This window comes from Ambystoma mexicanum, chromosome 1p, assembly GCF_040938575.1.
Source record: "Ambystoma mexicanum isolate Mex_15411 chromosome 1p, UKY_AmexF1_1, whole genome shotgun sequence".
Taxonomy (NCBI): Eukaryota; Metazoa; Chordata; class Amphibia; order Caudata; family Ambystomatidae; genus Ambystoma; species Ambystoma mexicanum.
Window position 1 is genome coordinate 739,917,993 of NC_090921.1, and position 23,131 is coordinate 739,941,123.

General features: G+C 48.0%; 1 protein-coding gene across 1 annotated transcript in view; it reads right to left on the bottom strand.

The window, feature by feature from the left end:
* LOC138580049 (methanethiol oxidase-like) overlaps positions 1–23,131 on the bottom strand; it is a 293,543-nt gene that overhangs the window by 55,575 nt on the left and 214,837 nt on the right. The window contains exon 10 of the mRNA XM_069650285.1: positions 13,534–13,626. Coding sequence (XP_069506386.1) covers positions 13,534–13,626 — 93 coding nt within the window. The remainder of the gene's footprint in view (positions 1–13,533; positions 13,627–23,131) is intronic.

Below are 23,131 nucleotides of genomic sequence, written 5' to 3' on the forward strand. Positions count from 1 at the left end.
GCTGTATTTTGCCATTTTTCACAGTGTTTCCTTGATGACGGTGTCACTGATTCCGGCATGTCGGAATGCGTGCAGCCTACGGAAAATGATGTGGGTGTTTGGCAGCCTAAGGGTGTTCGGTGACCGTGGAGGGAGCCCACTGCATAGTGCAGGTTTCATAGACCTGCTGAGGCACAAACAAGAAGAACGCAGGAGGGTCGAAGAAGGTGAGGATTTGGATGTGGGGTGGGAGCAGCCCATTGGAATTTTTTTGCCAATTTCAGCACTCCCCTGGCCCGTAGCCCCTGGCTAAGTGTTAACTGCTAGTGCATTGTTCTGCCTTACTGGTGAAAAACACATGGATAAACACAAGGACAAACAGACAGTTACAAGGACCATGTAATCACCTCCCGGCTCACCTAACATGTCCAAACGCGAGGTCCTGATAGTACGGAGATGCAGTAAAATTCCCAAAGTAAATGCTCAAATTGGTAACGCTAAAAATAGGTTGCCTAGTCTGCCAAAACCCGTGGGTGAGGACTACACTCTGATTAACAGGATCCACCCATTCCCTGGATCCTTTGCCCTCCCTGCCGATTTGGATCTTAGAAGTGACACAGGTGTGATGGGTTTGCAAGAGCCAAATAAGGAAGAAATGTGTTTATTTATTTATTGAGCATTTGTTAGGCGCCTATACAACCGAGTGGTGTTTCCAGGCGCCACAAGACAAAGTGGGGAGGGAGCAGGGGAGTAAATAACAGTGGCAGAACAGTGATATACAGATGTGGTCCTTCTAGGCTTTGTGACATTCAGACGTGTAAGTGCAGTGAAGAGAAGTGCAGGAGATAGGGAAGGGGGGAATCATTTGTAGTGGCAGGAACAGTACAGTCGTCATTAGCCCCCGGGGGTTCGCAGACGAAAGTGCCCCTAACTTGGGGGTCCCATGTCCAAGTGTTGCTGGAGGAGGTACGGGGGCGGTAATGATTCCAGTGTCACAAACCCAACCTCCAAGGAGCTGCAAGTATGGACTAACAGTTTAAGCCTGCTGGTCAACACTGTCACCTCTGTCATCTCTAATTTAGCTCGACAAGTATCTTGTCTGAATGGAAATGGTCTTAATGGTATGGCTGGCCTAGTGATGGACACCAATAGCCTGCATCCCATGACCTTTCATGTTATCCCTAACACTGTAGTGGCTACAACAAGTCCCGGCAGAACTAAAGCTATGACCATGATGGATTTCCCAGGCAAGCCCATTTTGAGCACTGATGAAGCTACTGACTTAACGGGCGGACTGTCTCTGTGGGGCAGTGACTATAACAGGGATATTGTGGGACTTGAGGGTGGAGTGACATCCTCCTGGAACAAATCCACTACGACTGGTGTAAAACCATATTTCACATAATATTGCATGATAATGAACATTGGCCTAAGCACATTTGCATTGCACTGAAAACTGCATCCGAATGAACCTGACACAAAGCGGACTACGCCACCATTTTAGAATCATCCGCCATTTCGCTTAAACTCCTGTTTTCTGTCTCATATTGAACTATGTTTTTGGCTCGGGCTGAGAAAAATGAATGTTGCACTGTGTCAACATGTTGAGGCTGCCAAAAGCAGAATATTTGTCCTGCACTAAGAAACCTTGGAGCTGAACTGAACCTCAATTTAGATGTTGTCTGCACCAATAGCTTTATCCTTGTTAAAATAATGGAACTGAATGCTGAATAGCTGAAACTGTGTGCCTTTGTAGAAATCCATTGTGGTCATTCTTGAAACTGGACTTACTTTAAGCTCGAAAAACAGATGTTACCATTGTGCTATGTGTGTAGGAAAACATATCTAATGTTTGAAGAAAACATTGATTCTGTATTAGTAATGTGAACTAGGTATGAACCCTAGCCAATTGTTAACTTGGAGAAGGGCTGGACAAAGTAACCGTGATTGTGTATAAAAGATGCATGCTTTGTAATGTCCAGCACTCTCTCCCCTCACGGTGTCTGCTGGTACACACTGCAAGGTGTTGGGAGCCAGATAGCTATCTGTATCTGCCTATTAATAAATTGTGTATGCACTCCTGAACTCGTGACTGGCGTATTTCATTTTTGGTGGTACTAAGCCTCGATATTTCTTTTGGTCCTTCACTGTGGGTGTAAATAGCGACACCCAGCTTGGTCTGGCCCCCTGTTCAATATTCTAATGAGGGGAAAAGCAAATGCCCCCCACCCCCGATCTATCCGGGAAGGTGGCACTACCAGGGGCAGTGTGCAAATGCAATAGAGTTATATCAGAATTGGTATTAATTAAGAAACTATTGCAAAGCCTCCTCGAAGTACTAGGAAAGGGAGGGCCTATGGTGGAGCAAGTAACCATCCTTGAGGGCAACAAAGAGGACCAAAAAGAAGGTTTTAAACAAGAAATAGCAGCAAAATTCACCAATCCTGCAATCTGCCAAATGGCTGGCGCGAAGCTGTTTGGGGTAAGGCCCATTAGTAATAGCAGTGAGCCAGCTAAGCCAATTAAGCTCACAATAGCACCCCTTGTACACAGAAACACAGCTCCAACGTCCCTAGGGCCCTGTACAAACATCTTGGGGAAACACAATTTCATCCCCCCACCTATTCCACCGACTTCTATGCGCCGGGCTGAGAGTGTGCGTAGACCATGTCCCACGGCTGCAAAGAAACGAAGCAGAGTTGGTTATCTAGCATCTAAATCCACTGCCCTGACTAATGAGGTGACAGCCAGCCCTGTGGGGGTTTGGGTGGAGGTACTCTTCCTGCATATGGTTCCTAAATTGGCCCCAAACCAAATTGAAATGAATGAAGGTCTTGTGAATATGCACCCACCATCTTAGAGAAGTTAGGGGTTGCTCTACAGTAGTTCGGGATGACATCTTAAGTTGCCTTAGGCTGCGCTCCCAAAGGGGATCCAACCTCGACTCCATGCAGATTGAATTTGGGGAGCGTAGGGTGGTGAATGGCAGCCTGTTTGACTGGGGAACAGACTGGAGATGGTGCCCCATGCTTAGCAGTAGAATTTCAAGTTTGTGCCTATTTCTTGCATGACACTGTTATTCACTGGAATTTGAGTGACATTTTTAATCTGTCTCCAAGTACACATGTTGCCCCCTCGAAATTAATTGTCACTGTCCAGTGCTTACTGGTGCAAATGTAGTTCCTTTGGGGCAAAGGCTACTGGTTAAGTCAGTTGGGATGAAGTTTCCTATATATAGGTGTACTCGAGGTGCTAGTTGCTTCCAAAAATGTCTCTGAAGAGAATAATCATTGGTAATTTTGTATCCGGACTGCTTTTGGGTCCTAGGGTCATCGTAACAATTCAAAAAGTAATAAGATGAAATTAATTTAATTTATTTATATTGATGTAAATATGTGTGCTGTTGTACTTTTATGACTGAAATAAAGTTACAGAGAGAGAGGTATGCAGTGATTTGTTTATAGTGTTAAATGGAGCCTTGCATCTCATGCAAGCGAGTCTTTAGGAGATACCCAGCGCCGTACACACAGCCATGCTAGAAGGATTTTCTTTTGCTAGGTCTAGAGTGTATAGTTAGCAGAAGGGTAGCCATGGTGACATAGAAGACATAAGGTTGGTTTTCATTACTGTATACATTGCACCAGGTAATCTTAGCATTCTAATGTTAGAGAATGGTTCAGGCATAAATGACCACCAACCCAAGTTGGAGATCCAGTACCGAGCCACGGATCGCTAACGAAAAAGCCAGCTTTAACAGTCACTACTGCTATCAGACCATTATTGAAACAAATGCCAGACTCTCCATATAGAAAATAAAACCTTTCCTGGTGCCATGGGGGCCCAGTACATGGAGAAAAGGTAGCAACTGCCTCCGCTGTTCTTGAGTAACGGGGGCAGGAACATCACTTTGCCCTTGTGAACATCTTGTAAAAGTAGGAAGATTCCATTCAGAGTTCACTGTAGTAAATGCTGTTGAAGCGTGGAACACCATTGTGTTTTAAACTGCCTCCGCTCTCCACCACTCTTTTGCCTCCAGAGCTTTGTTGGTAGGAGGCAGGATGCCATAGGCGTAGGACATGGCGACATAGGGGGGACAAATCCCCCCACTTATAATTTTAAGTGGGGGGGATACAATGGCATTTATCCCCCATAGTTTCCCCCAGTTTGTGTCTAGTTTGTGTTGTGTCTGCAGTGTGTAGATTACGGTTGGCAGCCTGCCTGTGCAGTGATGCGTGCAAACTTGAAACTTCAGACAGCAGCAGCAGCAGTGGCACAGGTAATTGTAAAGAAGGTTATTGTTACCCAGGTAAACTTGGAAAGATAATGCATTGAAGCTTCAGACCCGTGCCAGTCGCCTCTGTGGCATAGCAGGACTCGGAATACTGCCGCGCATATGCTGGCAGCGGGCTGGTCCCTGAGAGCTTCTAGCGTCTTGGTGGCTATTGGATTAAGGTCGAGCACTAGAACAGTGTTACCAATCAGCAGTAGATGCTGGCAAGGTTTAACGGCAAGACATGACCGTCTCTTCCACTGCTTCTACCCAATGGCGGGGGTAAAGAGGGCCTAGCACAGGGTTTTGCCCCCTGATTTACGGAACCAACCAAAGACAAGCGTTTGTGGACATTCAGATCAGGTACCGTCTCATTTCGCAGTATTATAAATGAACAGACTGTGAATATACATTCTCGTGTAAGTGCATGCCAAGGATCATAAAAGACACTGCAGATGTAGTGATTAGGTCGGGGTAAAGGACACAGTGAGTCGCTCGATTTTAAAGTACACATTTGAACCTGGTACACCTACAAAAAATAATGTTGTTGGTAATTATAATGACAAGATAACATATTGATAGATGCAATTTGCGTTGTTCCGGTTTGTTCGATGGAACCCTGCCCCCTTCACAACAACGAACATTATCTGTCTTTAGGTGCCTCTGTTAATGCCATCACTTTCATGTGAAAGTTCACCTGTGTGCTTCAGACTAGCAAAGGTTTCGTACATCCCTGGTTCCTTCTCGTAAAAATAATAAACAGGATTTCTTTTCACTGCAATGAGCTCCAGCTTGGGGCAATGTGTTGGAAAGGGCGACATTAAGCCTAAATAATGCGACCATTGGTGATGCACCTTTCAGTATACTAAGAAGCATGAGTGCGTGCGTTACATTCCGTGTAATGCTACTCTGGAGGCAGTGCACGGCTAGGTAGTTATACAGAGTTCAGGCTGTCACCACAAGTGTTTGTTTGTCAAGATTGCACAATGCTTTAGCATGGCATCGATTTTCATGTGTATATCATGCTGGCCGTTATGCCAGTCCAACGTCCCACTTGCAGGTTTGAAACCTTACAAGGTTCAAGCACCTCAAACCTGGCTTTGGAGGGTCCAAAGCCAGGATTGAGGTGCTTGAACGTTGTAACGTGTAGGTTAAATCACTATACCTGGACTAATCGCCAAGTGACCCACGTTCATATGTTGAACGATCATAGTGCGCCAGAGAAGGTGGGTTGCCCCATCAGAACTATGACTAAGGAAGCCCTTTCTTATAAACACATTGTCAGCAGTGAGGCCTGCATCTCTGTTTTAAATGGGAATGAGGCAAAGGAAGCCTCCCTTACTATTGAGGCACCACACTGTGTTGAGCACAAACTCCGAGGAGAAAAGCCTCTAGGAAAGACGGGGCACATTAAACAATCATTGTGTAGTCACTCACCTTTCGGCTGTAACCATTGCAGAGAACCACATTGACCTTTTTTTAAAAAAAAAAAAATGCATAGCGTGTTTGCTTTTCAGTGTTAAATTAATGTCTCTTCGTGCAATGGCAGATAAAGTGGCAGTCCGTCAAAGTGGGCGTGCTGGGGTGCAATAAAGGGGCAAGTTAACCAATAAATGTAGGAGTAGTGCACAATGCCAGAGCGGTGACGCACAATGCTCTTGGGGGTCTCTGAAGCAGTGCACTTGACGGTGATTCCAAACTAGCTCTGTTCGTGTTTTTCGTCAGCATTGGTTAGGAACTGCCCATGGTCAGACTGGGCTATAAAACTGTCTCTGGCACCAATGGAAATGTGGGCCACAGCTGCAAATGGCAATTAATTCATTTTCTGACACTGTTTGAATAGTACCCAAGGGGGAGTTTTTTCATAAAATGTGATGCAAATTGTGCATTTTAAAGAATATTTCTTAAGCAGCATTGGTCAAAACTACTAGCCGCATAGTGAAGTAATTCATCAAACTGGCCCATATGGCCATAAAGCTGGCCCACACCAGCATTTTGTGTCGGCCATGGGCCTATTGCCCTATAGGCCAGTCCGAGCTAGATACTGCCCTAATGAGCGCTCCCCGGGCCCAAAAGGATTACAGCTGATGAAGGACATTTAGCACTCTGACTCGACCTCCTGAGAGACCTCACTCAGCATACTATCGTACTAAGGTAAGTCAAGTGGCCCCCTGGCTGGCCCCCCTCCCAGGTACAGTGCAGGCCAGGCCGGCATGGGTTGGGAGGATGACTTACACGACTCACAAGCACGAAGAGCAGCCCATTGGCGTTTTTTTATCGGCTTTTGACTTAGTCCCTGACCCCGGCCCGATCACTGCTTACCTACTTTCAAACATTACTACGCCTCTGCCATGGCCTCATCCAAAGCAGTAGGAAAGATGATGGCCTCCATGGGCCAAATTTGGACTCGGTGACCTAATGTTACAAGTCTTGTTTTGTGTTCTCCTATGTGCCACTGATGATGACTACTTCAATGCTCTTAAAAAAAAGTATTCATGGCCGTGTGCTTTTCGGACACACCCAGTTTGCGACTCTGCCTCACACCGAACTGCGGTTATTTATAGTCTCCCACTGTCCTCATAGCCCTTTCCATTCTTGCTCTTTTACATCGCCCTCCTCTGCTACAGTGTCACCCGATGGTGGGTGGGCACCCAATCTTTTTGGGATGTGCTATGCTCAGGCCATGAAAGCCTTTTGACCTGGGAAGTGGTAACATTTTTACGTGAACTGAGCCTTCTGAAGTGAGACGCCAAATTTAAGGATTTTGTACTCTGAACTGCTTTTCTTTTTCTTAATTTTCTTCAGTTTTCTTTTCTTCTTTTCTCTTGTTTTATATAGTGATGATATATGTGATTTAATACGTAATGCTATTTTCATTTTGTGAAAAGTCGAGTTCTTTGACTAAAACACAATAAATAAATAAAAAAGTCACAAGGGTCTCCTATGCCCCTGCAGGGTGCAACAGACAAAACAATGGACACCACAGTGCAGTCAGCACCTAAAGACGGGCCTAGCAATTACTTTGAACATGGATCTTATCAGCAGCACAATTTCACAAATGTATAGGCAATTAGAAGCCCCATAGATCTCCAGTTAATTTCCAAATAGGAATCTACTTCCAAAACAATTAAAGAGACATGCAAAATAAATCTCCCTTTTAAAGCTTAGTTTGTACCCAGGATGTCTACAAGCTTGGCATGTAAAAAAGGGTTTGCTTTCATGTGTATATTCAAGTACTCTTAACTTCGTGCATAACAACAAGCTGGAAGTTTGCGCCAATCACTGTACGAAGATGACCTTATCACACAGTTTCTTTTATTGTGTGTCTAAGTGCTAAAAAGTTAATTGGTGTAAAACACAGATTTGTCAGACACACATTACTTTGAATTCTGGGCTTTATAGAGTTCATTGAAGGATGTGGAAAATAATGTTAGAGTGATACTCAACTTAAGCTTCTATAAGGGTTTACAAATTGTCAAGTTGTTTTACTGTCAATTGTGTAGTTTGCAAGTAAACTCTAAAAGATGCTATTATTGTAGTTCTTGAAAGCCAAAATGCAATTATTTATACCAACAAGAGCATGCATTTTGGGCAAAGCCAACTTGAGTATTCTTATGTAGGGATGCTGCCTGTATTGCTGCAACCAGTATGGACATGTTTTGATACGGTGACATGGCTTTTATTCTTGCATTATGGGCAATGCCAAAATAAGTGTTCATCCGTGGGGATACACACTTACATTCATGCAGCCAACATGGAAGTTTTTTTTATCCTATTGCGTAGTTGCTAGCGTTATGGGCAAAGCAAACAGTTGTATGGTGATACTGGCATATATTAGCACAGCCTGCATGTAATGTGTAAAATGGTCATGTGCACTGTTGGCGGCCAAGCATCTACCAGATTATTTCATGTGTTGCCCAAAAATGTGATTGCAAACTGTTTGGCTTTTTACACAATTTTTCACAGTGTCTTGAAATGAACAATTTAAACCTATTTTTTTTAAAATGATGGCGCAGAAGGGAGAAGCACCAAAACCACTTTGGGCTACCGCAATGTGCTTGGTTGCTCATGCAAATTTATGAGAAAGGTTTATGATACTACCATATAAATTAAAAATACAAAACAAACCACAATCACCAGCCAGCACTAGACTCAGCATCCATTCTTTTTACTGCATGATTACTGCCGAACTTCACTGCCACATTGAATTGTGTGCCTGCATCCACCTTTTTGTGCACTTTGCACCAGTAGTCATGGACCCTTGACCGCTCCAAGATGGCCACCTAATTTTAACATCGCAGTGCTTTGGCGGGTTGTATGCCTGGGGGCCTTATAATAGGCCACACCCAGGATATCAGAGCCAATCAGGGTCATCTGCAGGCAAAGCCGGGCCCACTCCTAAGGCACCTGACTGAGCCTGTCTCAGCCTGGAAGGCTTGGGAGGGCCCCACCTTCGTGCCCCTCTACAAACATTGCAGCAGCCTCCTGTGGATGTCTTGCTCTTGCACAAACTTAGTGGACCCCAGCACCTCCAGCTCCCTTCTGCTCAAAAGTGAGGGATTGAGGGATGGCTGAACTGTCCTATTGCCTCCTCCACCTATTTCCTTGAAACATAACTGTGCCAATCCAATTCTGCCTTATCTTTCTCAACCACCTGTTTTTCTTCACTACACACTGTGTTCTAGATTGGTAAATGCATTCAGGCTGTGCTTCTTTCTTGCATCCTTTTTGTGCACTGCATTGTGATCCTTTTTAAAATCGTATCTTGATGGGTGTGCTTTTCATCTTGTATCCATTTTGTCCACTGTATTGTGATCCTTTTTACAATTGCATCCTGCACCCCACCTATTGCTCTGCATTTGTATTTGTGTCTTCTTTACTACTAGGCCACCTTGGAGTAAGGGCCAGGACTGTGCAGTGTAGCCCCCATACCCCTCTTTCCTTCTCTCATCTATCCTCTGCCACTGAGATGGCACTCATCATCTCCACTATCATCTCTAACTGCTACACTATCACCTATCCTCCCACTCTCACTAAGTCTGGATGAGAAAAGCACAAGAAAGACATTCCGGGAGCAAATCCTGGCCTTCCCATCGCAGACACCTATGTCAGCGCATCTTCCAGAGAGATCGTCACGGTCCATCTCCAGACCTATGGGCTTCTCATCTCATCTCTACTCTCTTCTCTTTCACATCCTCTCCCATTAACGGTGGCACCAAGTGGGAAGTCCTCTTGGCGGGCTTCTTCTCATTACGCTGCATCATTAATGTCTACCACACTGACACTATCCTGGTTATGGGTGCTCAAGCCAACCTCCTTCTCTTTGACCGAATACTGCCGCCGCTCATTAACTTTCTTCCTTCTCCTGCCTCACCCCCTACCACTCTCTCTGCCCTCCCCCTCTGCCTGGAGTAGCATGCCCCTGTACTCCACATTAGAAAACCATCAAAGGCAGAGACGGTCTTCACCTGGCGACTCTTAACGCCCGCTCAGCCAACAAACACTCTGCTGAAAACTGCCTCCTTCTTGAATACACTGACCTCGCCATTCATGCTCTTACTGAGACATGGTTCAATGCCAGCTCAGTCACTGCCTTTGACTGCCTCCTACCTGACTGCTTCAAGATCATTTCCAATCCTCAAACTCACTGCGCTGGCGGTCGTGTTGCCTTAATCTTCTGAGTGGGTTCCTTCTTCCATCTAACCCACTCTGCTTTACTCTAATTTTGAGAGCCGGGTATGCAAGTTGGTCATCTCTCCCTCCTCCACCCTGTACATTGCTACCATTTACCGGTCTCCAGGCGCTACTCCACTGTTCATCTCTGAATGGACTGATTTCTGTTCCTCCTTACTGTCAATCTCCTCCAATCTGCTCCTCTTGGGTGATTTCAACATCCAATTGGTCTCCCCTGGCACAGCATCCACTCTTTTCATTGACCTCTGCACTTCTCTATCCCTCTCCATTCTTCCTTCTGGTCCAGCCCACTCTGCTGGACACACTCTGGACACCCTCATCCACACTGACCTCCCTCTCTCATCTCCTCTTGTCACCCCTCTTTCTTGGTCAAACCACTCTCTTCTCTCCTCCCACCTAGGCCCCTTTGGCCCTCTGACCGCGCCCCCAAAAGCCCTGCCAACCTCATTCACGGACATCCGCCAATGAAACGAGTGTCAGCTGCTGCCTTCGCTTCCACCTTTATCCCCCCTTCCCCCTAACTCAGACTCTACCACTGACACTGCTCTCAGCAACTTCCACTTGTCCACCACCAACAATCCTGACATTCTTGCCCCAGTCATGAGGATCCGCCTGAAACCAGCCTCTAAGCATAACACCTGGTACAATTTCGAACTTGCAGCCCTGAAACGAAAGTGCAGAGCGGTGGAACGGAAGTAGTAAACTTCAGGCTCACCCTCTGACAAACTGGCCTGCCAAAGTCAATACAGACTCTCCATCTGTGCCAAGAAAAAGGCCTATATTCAGGCACGGATATCTGGTGCCTCCAACAACACGGTTGAACTCCCCTCTTCCTTTCCAGGCCCTCTGCAATGCGCTGGCCACTCACTTCACCACCAAAACTCAGGACATCCTGAACAGCCTTGTTACTCACCCTCCTAACCATCTCACACCCCCTTGCCTCCCGTGGACCCTCACCTCCTCCTTCCTTCTGCTCCTCCTTCGCCCTTGTCTCACCTGAAGAAGTCACCAGAGTTGTCCGCTCCATGAAGGTCTTTTCCAAACAGGTTTCGCCTTGCTCATCCAGAACCATCAAGGACAACATTGGTTCTCTTGCCCCTGCACTCGCTAATCTCTGCAACCACTATTTTGCCACTGGATCTTTCCCCTCCTCCTTCAAGCACTCCATTGTGCTCCCCCTCCTTAAAAAACCATCAGCAGACCTCACCTGTCCAGCCAACTACCGCCCTATTTCCATCACCCCCTTCCTGGGGAAACTGCTGGAGAAGTTGGGCTTGCCCCAACTCAACTCTCACACTAAACTTGTTGGTGCTCTCCATGACCATCAATCTGGATTCCAGGCATCCAGTGGCATGGAAACTGCTCTTCTGAACACCCGTGACGAACTGCTTGCATCTGTGGATTCCAACTCCCCACCTGTCCTCATCCTACTTGATCTCATCTCTGCCTTTGACACGGTCAACCACTCCATCCTCATACATAGGCACCACGATACCATTGGTATCTCTGAATGGGCAATGGACTGGCTGACCTCCTTCCTATCTGACTGCTCGTCCCAAGTCATCCTGGGCACCTTCTCCTCTCGTACTTCCTTCTCCACCTGTGTCATTCTCCAGGGTTCTATCCTCTCACCATGACTCTTTAACATCTACCTTTCTCAGCTAGCACTCCTCATGTCCTCCTCCTTCTCCAATTTGCAGTGTTATGCAGATGACACACAACTCTTTTTCAAACTTCCTGCTGACCCTCTTAAACCTTCCATCATCCTTGACTGCCTAGCTGCCATGCAGGTCTGGTGCACTTTCAATGATCTCTGCCTCAATGCCAGCAAAACATAGATCCTTCCCATTGGGACCCCTGCTCCCGCCTTCTTCCCTTCACTCTGACCTTCCTCCATGGGATCTGCCCCTGCTCCATCTTCTGCTGCCAGAAACCTTGGAGTCCTCTTTGACTCCTCTCTCTCCTTCCTCCCTCACACTTTTAGCTCTTCCTTCTGAAAGGAATTCTACCTTTTCTCACTTTCCCTCAGAAGCTCAATGTTACCCGAGCCCTGGTTCTCTCTCGGTCTGACTACTACAATAGCCTCCTCCTGAATCTACCTTCTTCCACTCTGCAACCTCTCCAGTTAATCCAGAATAGGGCAGCAAGACTTATCCTTGGCCTCAAGCCCAGAGACCGTATCTCTACCACCCTAAAAAGTCTTCACAGGCTCCCAGTTGCTTGACGGATTAAATGCAAATCCCTCTGTATCATCCACAAGGCTGTCTGGGGCCAGGGACCACACTATCTGCAACTCTCTCTTGCTAAATATTCCCTCTCTAGACCTCTGCGCTCCTTTGGCATCAACTCTTTGTGTGAAGAGTTTCGCTAAACAGAGGGCAGGAGGTTGATCGCTTTCCTCAGCTGGCTCCCTCCTATGGAACATCCTCCCCCTCCTTCTGTGTCTTGAGCAGGACTTTCTGAAATTCTGGAAGCTCCTCAAGACTTTTCTCTTTATCGCCACCTTTCCCCCTTCTCTCCTCTGCTAATGCTCACAGTTGCTTTGATTTGTGTCCAGGGCCCTTATGCATCCTCGGGCCCTGACCTCCCACACCGAATCACCCCAGCTTCTGTCTATCCTCAGCACTTGCCTCTGCACAACCTCCACCCTGGAGCCTCGCACTTACCATTCTTTGCACTTCATCTGTTGCTCACCAACTAGAATGGGCACTCCAGCACCTACCCCCAATGCCCCCACCCTTCTGCACTTGTACGTTCTGAATACTCACAAGGCATAGTAGGTTTGTGCTTTTTTTTCCTCGCCACTGTATTTAATAGTTTTATGTATTTTATTGTGTCTCATTCCCATGTCTCCTCCCTGTTGGCCTGCGGGCGCTTTGAAACATAATTGACTTGCTGTCTAAGCGCCTAACAAGAGAACAATACATAAAATAAATACATAAATACAACCCAAAAATATTTGCCTCTAGCAGAAAATACCCAAAAAAACAAAAACAAACCCCCACAAAAGTTGGCAAGCATGCTTGGTCCCACATAGGAGGTGGAATACCCTTTCTATTCCTGGCATCTTCCTGTGACACCATTTTGCTTTAGCCGGAAAAGCAAATGTAGGGAGGGCTCTCCATGACATCGCCAGTCCCTGCCAAAACCTACGCCAGGGCTAAAAGGCAGGAGCTGAAGTGAAGGCACGGGAAAGAGGGCAGTGTTTTTATTGTTCAATTACAAAACTACGCTGCCCACAGGGACAAGCCATTTCCTGCAGATATTTTAGCATTAAAATAACACACTGCACTATTTTGAAAGGCCTTACATTCTGCTATGAAGCGTTAAAACACAAAAAAGAAAGAATGCTAAGATCCTGGGACTGGCCTATGCCCATGGCAGATTCATGTGAGCATATGGCAAACTAAAGTGGCAGGTAATTCCCCGCAAACCATGCTGAAGGCCACAGTTCTTGAGTTCTGCCACCATTGAGATGGTAGATTTTAGAAAAGGAAGTTGCCCCTGGAGCAGTGGGTTGTTAACAATAAGAACACATGGGAAAAGGGCGCAGAGGACTAGCGGAAGAAGCAAAGGGAATAGGCACTCACCTTTACAACAAGCGGCTCAGGCTGACTCTTCAGATCGTCATCACCTACCACCGTTACCGGTCCACCTTTAACAATGCTGCCGCCAATCCAGACCTGCAACACACAACATGCACCCAATTAGATCATGTGCATCCTTCTTCGGACCTACTATTGACAGCTGAGTGCATGAGAACTCATGATCCGTTAACGACAACGCTGCTGAAACGCCGCAATGGGTTGAGTGCCCACATCAGAGATCTGTGCGCGCAACCAGGCTTGGACTAGCCTATAGGGCAATAGGCCCGTGGACCAACCAAAAACGTAAAATGCTGGCGTGGGCCCGTTTTTTTAGGTCAAAGTGGGGAATATTTTGTCCAATGTGGGCCAGTTTGAGGAGTTACTTCACAATGCGGATAGTAGTTTTGACCAGTGTTGCGGAATACATATTCTTTAAAATGCACAATTTGCATCACATTTTATTAAAAAACTCTCCCTTGGGTACTAAAGGAACGAATAGCCATTTGCAACTGTGGGTCACTTTTTACTGGTGCCCGAGACCGTTTTATGGCCCAGTCGACCCTGTGTGCAACCTGCAAATCAATTGCATGCCAGCCTTCCAAAGGAAATGCAAACTGCACCATTTGAGTGATAACAAGAGTTGTGTGAAGCATTCCAACAGCGACTCCTCAAAATGTATCTATGACTCCTCAATAAAAGCCATCTTACATTAAGGCCAAGTTAATGCAGCCATTTCAGGGGAGACATCTGCATGAAATTGATGCATTGGCCCATTTCCCCTCAAACTGTCTCATTGTATTTTTTTAAAAAAAATGTTTTTACCAGTTCTATTCCTCCCTTCATTACTGCAAAACCTGTGAACACCTGCTGCCTTTCCCCATTTTGCCCAGAATGACCCCTTTGCTTTCGTTGGCCAGCCACGGTGTGCACATTATTTCAAGGAAAGCGTGTTAATTCAGACCAGCCAATAAGACCCATGGGTATTAGGCTTTTCACCGTGGGCAAACAGTCCAGAAGCCTGCTTGCCGTTTTCTAATTCTTTGCCGATTTCCACCTCTCAGGGGTTTGGATACTTGTTCTAGAACCACGAACCGAACAGTTGTCGCGGGGTGTGCAGTCTCCATACATTGTTTTGCTATTGCTTCCTTGACGAATGCCACTTTTGTGTTCAACTAGTCTCCTTTTGCAAGACTCCAAAACACCAGTAGTAGACACTGAGGCAAGCCAAGGCCTATTTCTCAAGAGTCATGGGTATGGGAAAGACATAGACAGAGGGATTCATCCACATTACATGCAGAGACAAAATGCTACACAGGAACATGCCAACATGAGCACTGCACGGGTGGCAAATGGGATGCTATGATAGGAGATAGAGGGTGAGATCACATGCATATAAAGATGGCATTCTTGGTTTACTGGAGTATCAATAACTAGTTGCTATAATGTACTTATTTATAGCGCACTTAATACCCAAGAGGTTTCTAAGCACGGGCCCGGGATTGGAACTTGCCCTGCATGGTGTTGCTTCCAAGAGGAGTGCGTAGCCCCTGAGTTATAGAAAAGGGCTAGTGAAGGCTGTCGATTTAAACACAGAAAGAAAATCATGTCACAATCAGTTGGACATGGACATCTGTGGTGTTGCACATTTTGCACAAAGCTGTGTGCTGCACCAAGAGTGAGTGGTCAGACTTTCTCTATGGACACTACTTCAAAGCAAGCAGTGATGGATTTGTAAAGACAGTGAAAATATTACTTAATATTACTTAAAGGGATGGTCTAGTAAAATTTTCTCAGTTTTAAAACTTCCTATGTAAAATTTTGAGCTATTCAAGCTCAAAATTCGAAAAAGCAAGCACAGGGGCGCAGCCATTTTGTGAAATGGAGGCCCTCCTGTGCTGGCTTTTGCTTTTGCGGCACTAATGAAGGAAAAGCCAGCCAGCTGTAGTAAACAAAGGCTACCGCTGGGTGGCTTTCCCTTCATTAGTGCTGTAGGCGGAGGACGGGGACCGGAGACCAGAGCAGGAAAGCTGCAGCTGAATCTCGGTAAGTGAAACCAGGGTAGCGGGCACAGCAGTGGGTGATGTACAGGTTGGGGTTGCAGGTCACCTGTACCATCAGGGAGTGGTAGTGCTTGCGGTTACGGTAAACTGCTTTGTGGCCCGGGGGGCCACCAGTGCAATATGGGCACAGTCCAGGGCAGAAATCACATTTGGCATTTGGGCAACAGCATAGAACTGTGCCTTCATGGCATTCCCTGGGCTGGTAAGCAGTGAGATGTGCCGCAGGAGGGCTTCAAGCAGCTGGCCCAACACTGCACAGAATGTGGGCTGTGCCATGCTGTGCATCATGTCCACTGAGTGCTGGAAGGTACCAGTTCTGAGGAATTGTAGGACAGACACTAGCTTCAGCAGTGGGGGCACAGCTCTCCGGATGTTATCCAGATGTTGATCCTGCTCCCTATGTCGTCCTGTATTGTGGTGAGCAGCCCTGTTATGGTCTCCCTGTTGAGGCGGTACAGGGTGACCAACTAGCTGTCGGTGAGGGTCCAGGATGAAGGACTAACCTGGGGATCAGTGCACGCCTTGCATGGGCTCTCCTTCTCCTCCCCTCTCAACCCCCCCACCCACCTGTGCTCCATGTTCCCTGGTCTGTTTGTCCTGCCTCTCTATTTTCAGCAGCAGCATGAGCAGCTGCCTGTCCCAGCTCATAGTGTCTAGCGGCAGCATGGTAATGGAAGAACAAGTTACTATCTTACCTGGTAACGTTCTTTCGATGGGATGGTCCGACGACGTGTTCCATATCTATGACATGTAATCACCACAGCTGTGCTGCTTCGGAAAATCTTCAGCGCCTGCGTCCTGCGTCGATGATGTCGATATGCCGCCCTCGAGGACCTCCTCCGACGGCCGACGTCACTGGATGTTATAAGTAGGACGCACGACGCCCGTAGCCTCAGTTGTAGTTTTTTCCTAGAACGTGTGGGACCAGTCTTCTGCCAGTCTGACACACAAAGCCTTGCGGAAACATAAGCTGCAATTGCATAAAAAATTCTGTAGCGGGGAAGGCAGGGAGGGAGCGATATGGAATATGTCGTCGGACCATCCCATCGAAAGAACGTTACCAGGTAAGAGAGTAACTTGTTCTTCGAGGGGTTTGGGTCCTCCAACGTATTCCATATCTATGACAGACTCCCAAAGCAGTACCAATGCAAGGAGGTGGGAAAAGAATTTAGAAAACAAAAATTTAGAATGCCCAATCAAATTGTGGAGTAAAGGACCGCCTTGCCAAAGGTCAGATCCTGCCCGCGGATGGAATCGAGGGAGTAGTGACGTACAAAAGTATGTACCGAAGCCCAAGTGGCTGCATCACAGATGTTACGAATAGGAACACCCCTCTGTAGGGCAGCAGAGGCCGCCATACCCCTGGTAGAATGGGCCCGCAAGCCGACCGGTGGGTCCTTACCCGCCCAGCGGTAACACTCAGAGATAGCCAAAATAATCCAGCGAGACAAAGTCTGTTTCGTCACAGCTTGCCCCAAATGCTTTCCAGCATAACCAATGAAGAGTTGATCGTCCACTCTGACCCGGGACATGCGTGAAATATAAAAGCTTAACGCTCTCCTAGGATCAAGCCTATGGAGCCTCTCCTCTTCCTTACCAGGATGTGGAGGAGGATAAAATGCCAGAAGAACAACCTTCTGGCCTAAATGAAATTCCGACACCACCTTCGAAAGAAAGGAAGGACGAACTCTAAGGACAACCCTGTCCTTGTGAAACACAGTGAAGGGTGGCTTAACTGAAAGTGCCTGTAACTCACTCACTCTGTGAGCGTAGGTGACCACAACCAAAAATACAGTTTTAAGAGTTAACAGTCTCAAAGGGCATGAATGCAAAGGCTCAAACGGAGCACCCATCAGAAACTTGAGAACAAGGTTCAAATCCCAACCCGGGCAACTGGAAAGGTGACAGAGGGAACACATTAGTGAGCCCTTTCAGAAACTGAGAAATTAAAGGAATTTTAAAATAGGAACACTCTTCAGACGAGCGCTTAAATATGGACAGCGCCACCAGGTAACCTTTATCGGTACCCACTTGCAAGCCCCTGTGGGCCAAAGAAAGCAAAAAAGACAGAACCATGGGAACGTCACATGCAAAAGGATACACATTCTTAACCCTGCACCAGTCGCAGAACTTACGCCAATGGCAACGGTACAGGGACTTTGTTGCGGGCTGTCTGGCCAAGAGCAACACCTCCATCACGTCTTCAGGGAGGTCCCAATCCTTATACCTCAACCTTTCAGAAACCAAGCGTGAAGGTTGAGGGATCTGACCTCTGGATGGAGAACCTGACCCCCCTCCCATGAGAACAGATCGTCTCGGTAGGGAAGACGACGTGGAGGGCAGATGGACAAGTCGAGAAGGTCCGGGTACTACGTCCTCCGGGCCCACGCCGGAGCAATGAGGATCATCCGGGAACCGAACCTCCGTAACCTCCGCAGTACTTGCGGGATGACGGGGACTGGAGGAAACGCGTACAGCAGTGGGAATGACCACTCCACCACGAACGCGTCTCCTAAGGCTCCTTTTGGACGAAATTCCAGCGAGCAGAACCTCTTGCACTTCCGGTTGACACTGGAGGCGAAGAGATCCACTTGAGGGGTCCCACAAAGGGCGAAGATCTCCGGGAGAATCTCCTGAGCCAAATCCCACTCGTGAGAGATCACGCTCTGCCTGCTCAGAGCGTCCGCTGTCTCGTTTTCGTCTCCAGCCAGATGAACTGCCGAGATCGAAACTTCCTGCTGGATTGCCCAGAACCATAGCTGCATCGCCTCCCTGCACAGAGGAAGTGACCCTGCCTCCCCCTTTTTGTTGAGGTAATGCATGGCCACCGTGTTGTCCGTCAGGATCAGGACATTCTTCCCTCGCGCAGTCGGCAGAAAAGTCTTCAGGGCTAGCCTGACGGCCCTCAGCGCCAACAGATTGATATGGAGTGTGGACTCCGACGGAGACCAACGACCGCTGACTGTCAACTCGTTGGCATGAGCTCCCCATCCCGTGAGGGATGCGTCCATCAAGATCGTCACCTCCGGCCAGGGTAGCCAAAATGGAGCCCCCTTCATCAGATTGTCTTCGATGGCCCACCACAGAAGGTCCTGGGTGACCGAGGACAGCACCTGAACAGGGTCCGACAACCTGCCGGAGGACTGAGACCACTGGAGCTTGGGTGCCCATTGCAAAGATCTCATCCGCAACCTGGCCTCTGGCACCAGAAGAATGCAGGATGCCATGAGGCCGAGCAATCTCAAGAACTCGAACGCTGGCAGACTCTGGGCAAGCTGAAACTTGTGCACCATCTGCTGAATGTGATGAGCCCTCACCTGGGGAGGAAAACACTGCCCCAGGGACGTGTCGAGCACAGCTCCGATGTTCTGGAGCCTCTAAGTTGGAGTCAAATGGGACTTCTTGAAGTTGAGGGAGCAGCCCAGCTTGTGGAGGGAGAGGCAGGTGACTGACAGATGATCCAGGACTTGCTCGGGAGAGCGCGCCCTGATCAACCAATCATCCAGGTAGGGGTAGACGTGAATTCCCCCCTTTCCTGAGGTGCACTGCCACCACTACCATGAGCTTGGTGAAGACCCTCGGGCGGAGGTCAATCCGGACAGCAGGACCCGAAACTGAAAGGGCGAGTCGCCAACTGCGAACCTCAGGTACTTCTTGTGCTTTGGATGTATCGACACATGAAAATAAGCGTCCTTGAGGTCGAGAGACACCAACCAGTCCTGAAGTTGAAGGGCCTGGAGGACTTGAGAGAGAGTAACCATCTTGAACTTGTCCTTCCTGAGGAGTTTGTTCAAACCGCGCAAGTCCATGATGGGTCTCAAACCCCTGTCTTTCTTGGAAATCAAAAAATAAGGGGAATACCATCCCTTGTTCCTATCCGCTATAGGCACCAGTTCTATGGCGCCTTTCTCCAGCAGGGATTGAATTTCCTGCACAAGGAGCGGATCCGGACTCTTCAAAGAGAGATTCCCCGGTGGATTGTCTTGAGGTCTCTGCCGGAAAGGAAGACAGTAGCCATGGGTTATGATCTCCAGAGCCCACACATCTGAAGTAATGGCGCGCCACTCTGCAAGATGCTGCGCCAGCCTTCCCCCAACCGGCGAACCATGGGACATAGCCTCATGACTGAGATGAAGCAGCTGAGGCGTTGCCTGAGGGCAAAGAGGCAGCAGCTCGAGCCCCTTCAGGAATATGTTCAGCCGCTAAGGAAACACAGTTCCACATAGTGTGTGTGAAACGTGACAAGGCACATACAGAGATGGCCGCCTGAAGCGCCATACCCCCTGAAGAAAACACTTACTTCGCCCAGCCGTCAAAACGCTTGTCGTCCCTATCAGGAGGGATGGTAGGATACAGCGCCTGCTTTGCCGGGGCCGTAGCCGCCTGCACCACCAAACTCTCCGGAGTGGGGTGCTTGGTCAAGTAGCAGGGGTCGCTACTGGCTGGGCTGTATTTTCACGGCAAAGACTTGCCCACTGCCGGGAGACTCTCCGGAGCAGTCCAAGCCGCTGCCACCCTTCTCTGTAGAGCCATATGGAATGGCAGTACCGGGTCAGTTGGTGGACCTTGGTCGAGGATATCCGTAAGGTCATCCTGAAGAAAATCCCTTGGGGGAGCAGACCATCCCAAGTACTCGGTGACCCTAGACATAAGGCGCCGGTACGAGGAGTCGGCATGAGTGCCAGGCTCAGGCCTACAAAACTCCACCTTCGGAGAGGTCTTCAGCCAACTGGCATCATGCAGGGACTGCCGCAGGTCCTCAATCTGGCTATGGCCCGAGAGAATCTCGTCTGCCACCGTATCAGGAACCATGCCATCATCAGAGCCCTCATCCACCTCTGAAATAAACTCAAGATGGCTGTAAGAAGGCACAGAATGTGGAACAAAGCAGTGATTGACCTTGGCCAGAGCCTTTCTAGGGGGTTCCACCGAGCCCCCGGGTACCCCTGTCGAAACAGCCTCGAAAGGCGTCAAGGGTGTCGAGTGAATCAGCGTCGCAGCCGAACGCGACGCCGACAGCATCGATGGCGTCGACATAGGCCTCGAGACCGGAGCCCCCTCGGCGCCACCGGCGTCGACGTCTTCCTCGAAGACACCACAGGTGCACACGGTCTCGAGCGCGTCGAGGACCGGGACCTGGATCGGGCATGACGAGAACGATTCCCCTTGTCTGAGCGGGACCTCTCCCGCGAATCATGCCGACCACCCTAGCCCGAAGGCGTGCGAGTAGTGTCTCTCGACCGATCACGACCGACCCCACTCGGAGGCGCGGACGGACCAGTGCCCTGCGATTCGAGAATCGCTAACATTTTCTTCCCGAATGAAGCCCATTCCTCCGCCGTCGCATGCTTGGTGGGATAAGCGAACCGCCGACGGGCAGAGTCCTTGGATGAGGACAGGGAAGGCGACCGATGACGGCACTTCCGGGAGAGCCTCGAAGAGGCAGAGGAGTGGCGGGACCGACTCCGGGGCCGAGACCTACTGGACTTCCGACGACGATGCAGAGCGTCGCCCCTCGAATCATCCGTCGAAAGCCCCGCAGACCTCCACTTCCGTGGCTTGGACACCTTACTTACTGACAACTTCTTCTTACGCTCCTGCAAGGCTTTGGACGTGAGCGACTGGCAGTCGACACAGTCATCCATGTCACGGGCCTCCCCGAGGCACCAGAAGCAGGCGTCGTGCGAGTCCGTCATCGACATCTTGGACCCACAGTCCCCGCACTTCTTAAAGCCCGGACGCGGGGTGGAAGACGAGGTAGACATCTTCACGAAGAATATACTTCACAATACGAACCGGTTCGAAGAACCGAGAAAGAACAGAAACTCCAAAGAGTCGAGATCTCCGAAGCGGACACGTTCGCAGAAAAAACGGAACTGAGGCTACGGGCATCGTGCATCCTACTTATAACATCCAGTGACGTTGGCCGTCGGAAGAGGTCCTCGAGGGCGGCGTATCGACGTCATCGACGCAGGACGCAGACGCTGAAGATTTTCTGAAGCAGCACAGCTGTGCTGATTACATGTCATAGATATGGAATACGTCAGAGGACCCAATCCCCTCGAAACAGTGTTTGGGGTAGGTGAGTGCCTTATATAGCACTCTGCGGTGGATTGGAAGCACCTGTGGCTTCATTTCTGGCACCTGTGTTTGTTTACCTTAAGCTGGAGGTAACTGCGCTGTGTTTTCTGCGGTATTAGCGCTGGTTTTTGGCGCTTATTCTGACGAACATGGACTTGTGATGCAGCTGTGTTCACAATGTGTGTGGCTGGCTGTAATAGCGCTGGCTGAAATAGTGCTGGCTGATTTTACAGTCAGCAGTATTTGCGCCGACTCATGATCCGGCAGAGTGGTATTGGCAGTGATAATTCCATTACCGCCACTTTTAAGGGTTACCACCTGACTTGTGACGAGGCCCTTAGTCTCAAGCGGGTAATGTTCCCACAACTAGCCAAACGTACTCGATGTTTAATCCATTAGTACAATAACACTAACCTGCATTCAAGATACCACTGATTTAATTAAAAAAGAACTATGCTATAAAATATGATCATTTTAACCTTTGATGTATGAAGCTGTACACGAATATTCCACAGGAAGATATCGGTATCACTTAAGATACACCTCAGCACATGAGATTTTCAGTGCCAATCACACTTTTGTTGTAATGTTTTGGCTATTACTTAAGCAAAAAACCCTTCGTTTTGGGGCATTATCTCCAAGTAAGAGCTTGGGACCAACGTTACAGGCCAGAGTAAAGCACCACAATTATGCACACACACAAAACGAATGCAATATTACAGATTTACTGATGATATTTGTTTAGAATGGATGATATTCAAAATGCATGTATTTTTTCCAACAATAATTTGGTTCATGAAACTATAAAATTCACTAGGACCATTAGTGTCAAACACATGCATTTTTTGGACACTCAAATTACATTAGAACATGTATGATGCCCCCCGTAGGATTTCTGACAGGGAAAGTTTTCTGCATGCAAAGAGTTTACACCCAGGAGGCATACTGCAATTACCTTATAGTAAATACCTTAGACTAAGACATTATTTCAGAGGATACTGCCTTTAAACACAAGCAACAGAAATGACACAGACTGAAGGCAAAGCAAAGTAAATGAGAAGTATTATTGGAAATGGAACAGATTGTTAACTCTTAACATACTTTTATTTCTTCTAAACAACCAATAAAAATAAAAAGATAGAATTGAGTTTCTGCGCAAATATTCCATTTATATCAAAGTGATCAATTTATTTTTTAACACAAGAATGGACGATGTTACAAATGGGCAATAAAATTTAAACTCAAGCAATCTCCTATGGTACAATATGAAACAGAAAGAAACTGGACAATTTGGTGAAAGCATCTGTATGGTGAACTGATTTAAATTCATTAAACCACTTGGCAGTCTCAAGGCCCATGTTTCTTAACTGGTGCCATCATCAGAGCAGGATGGTGCTCACACTGTTTAAGCACAGTGTGAACAGAGCAGTCTGGCAAGTCTCACAGCCTGTGTTTAATGG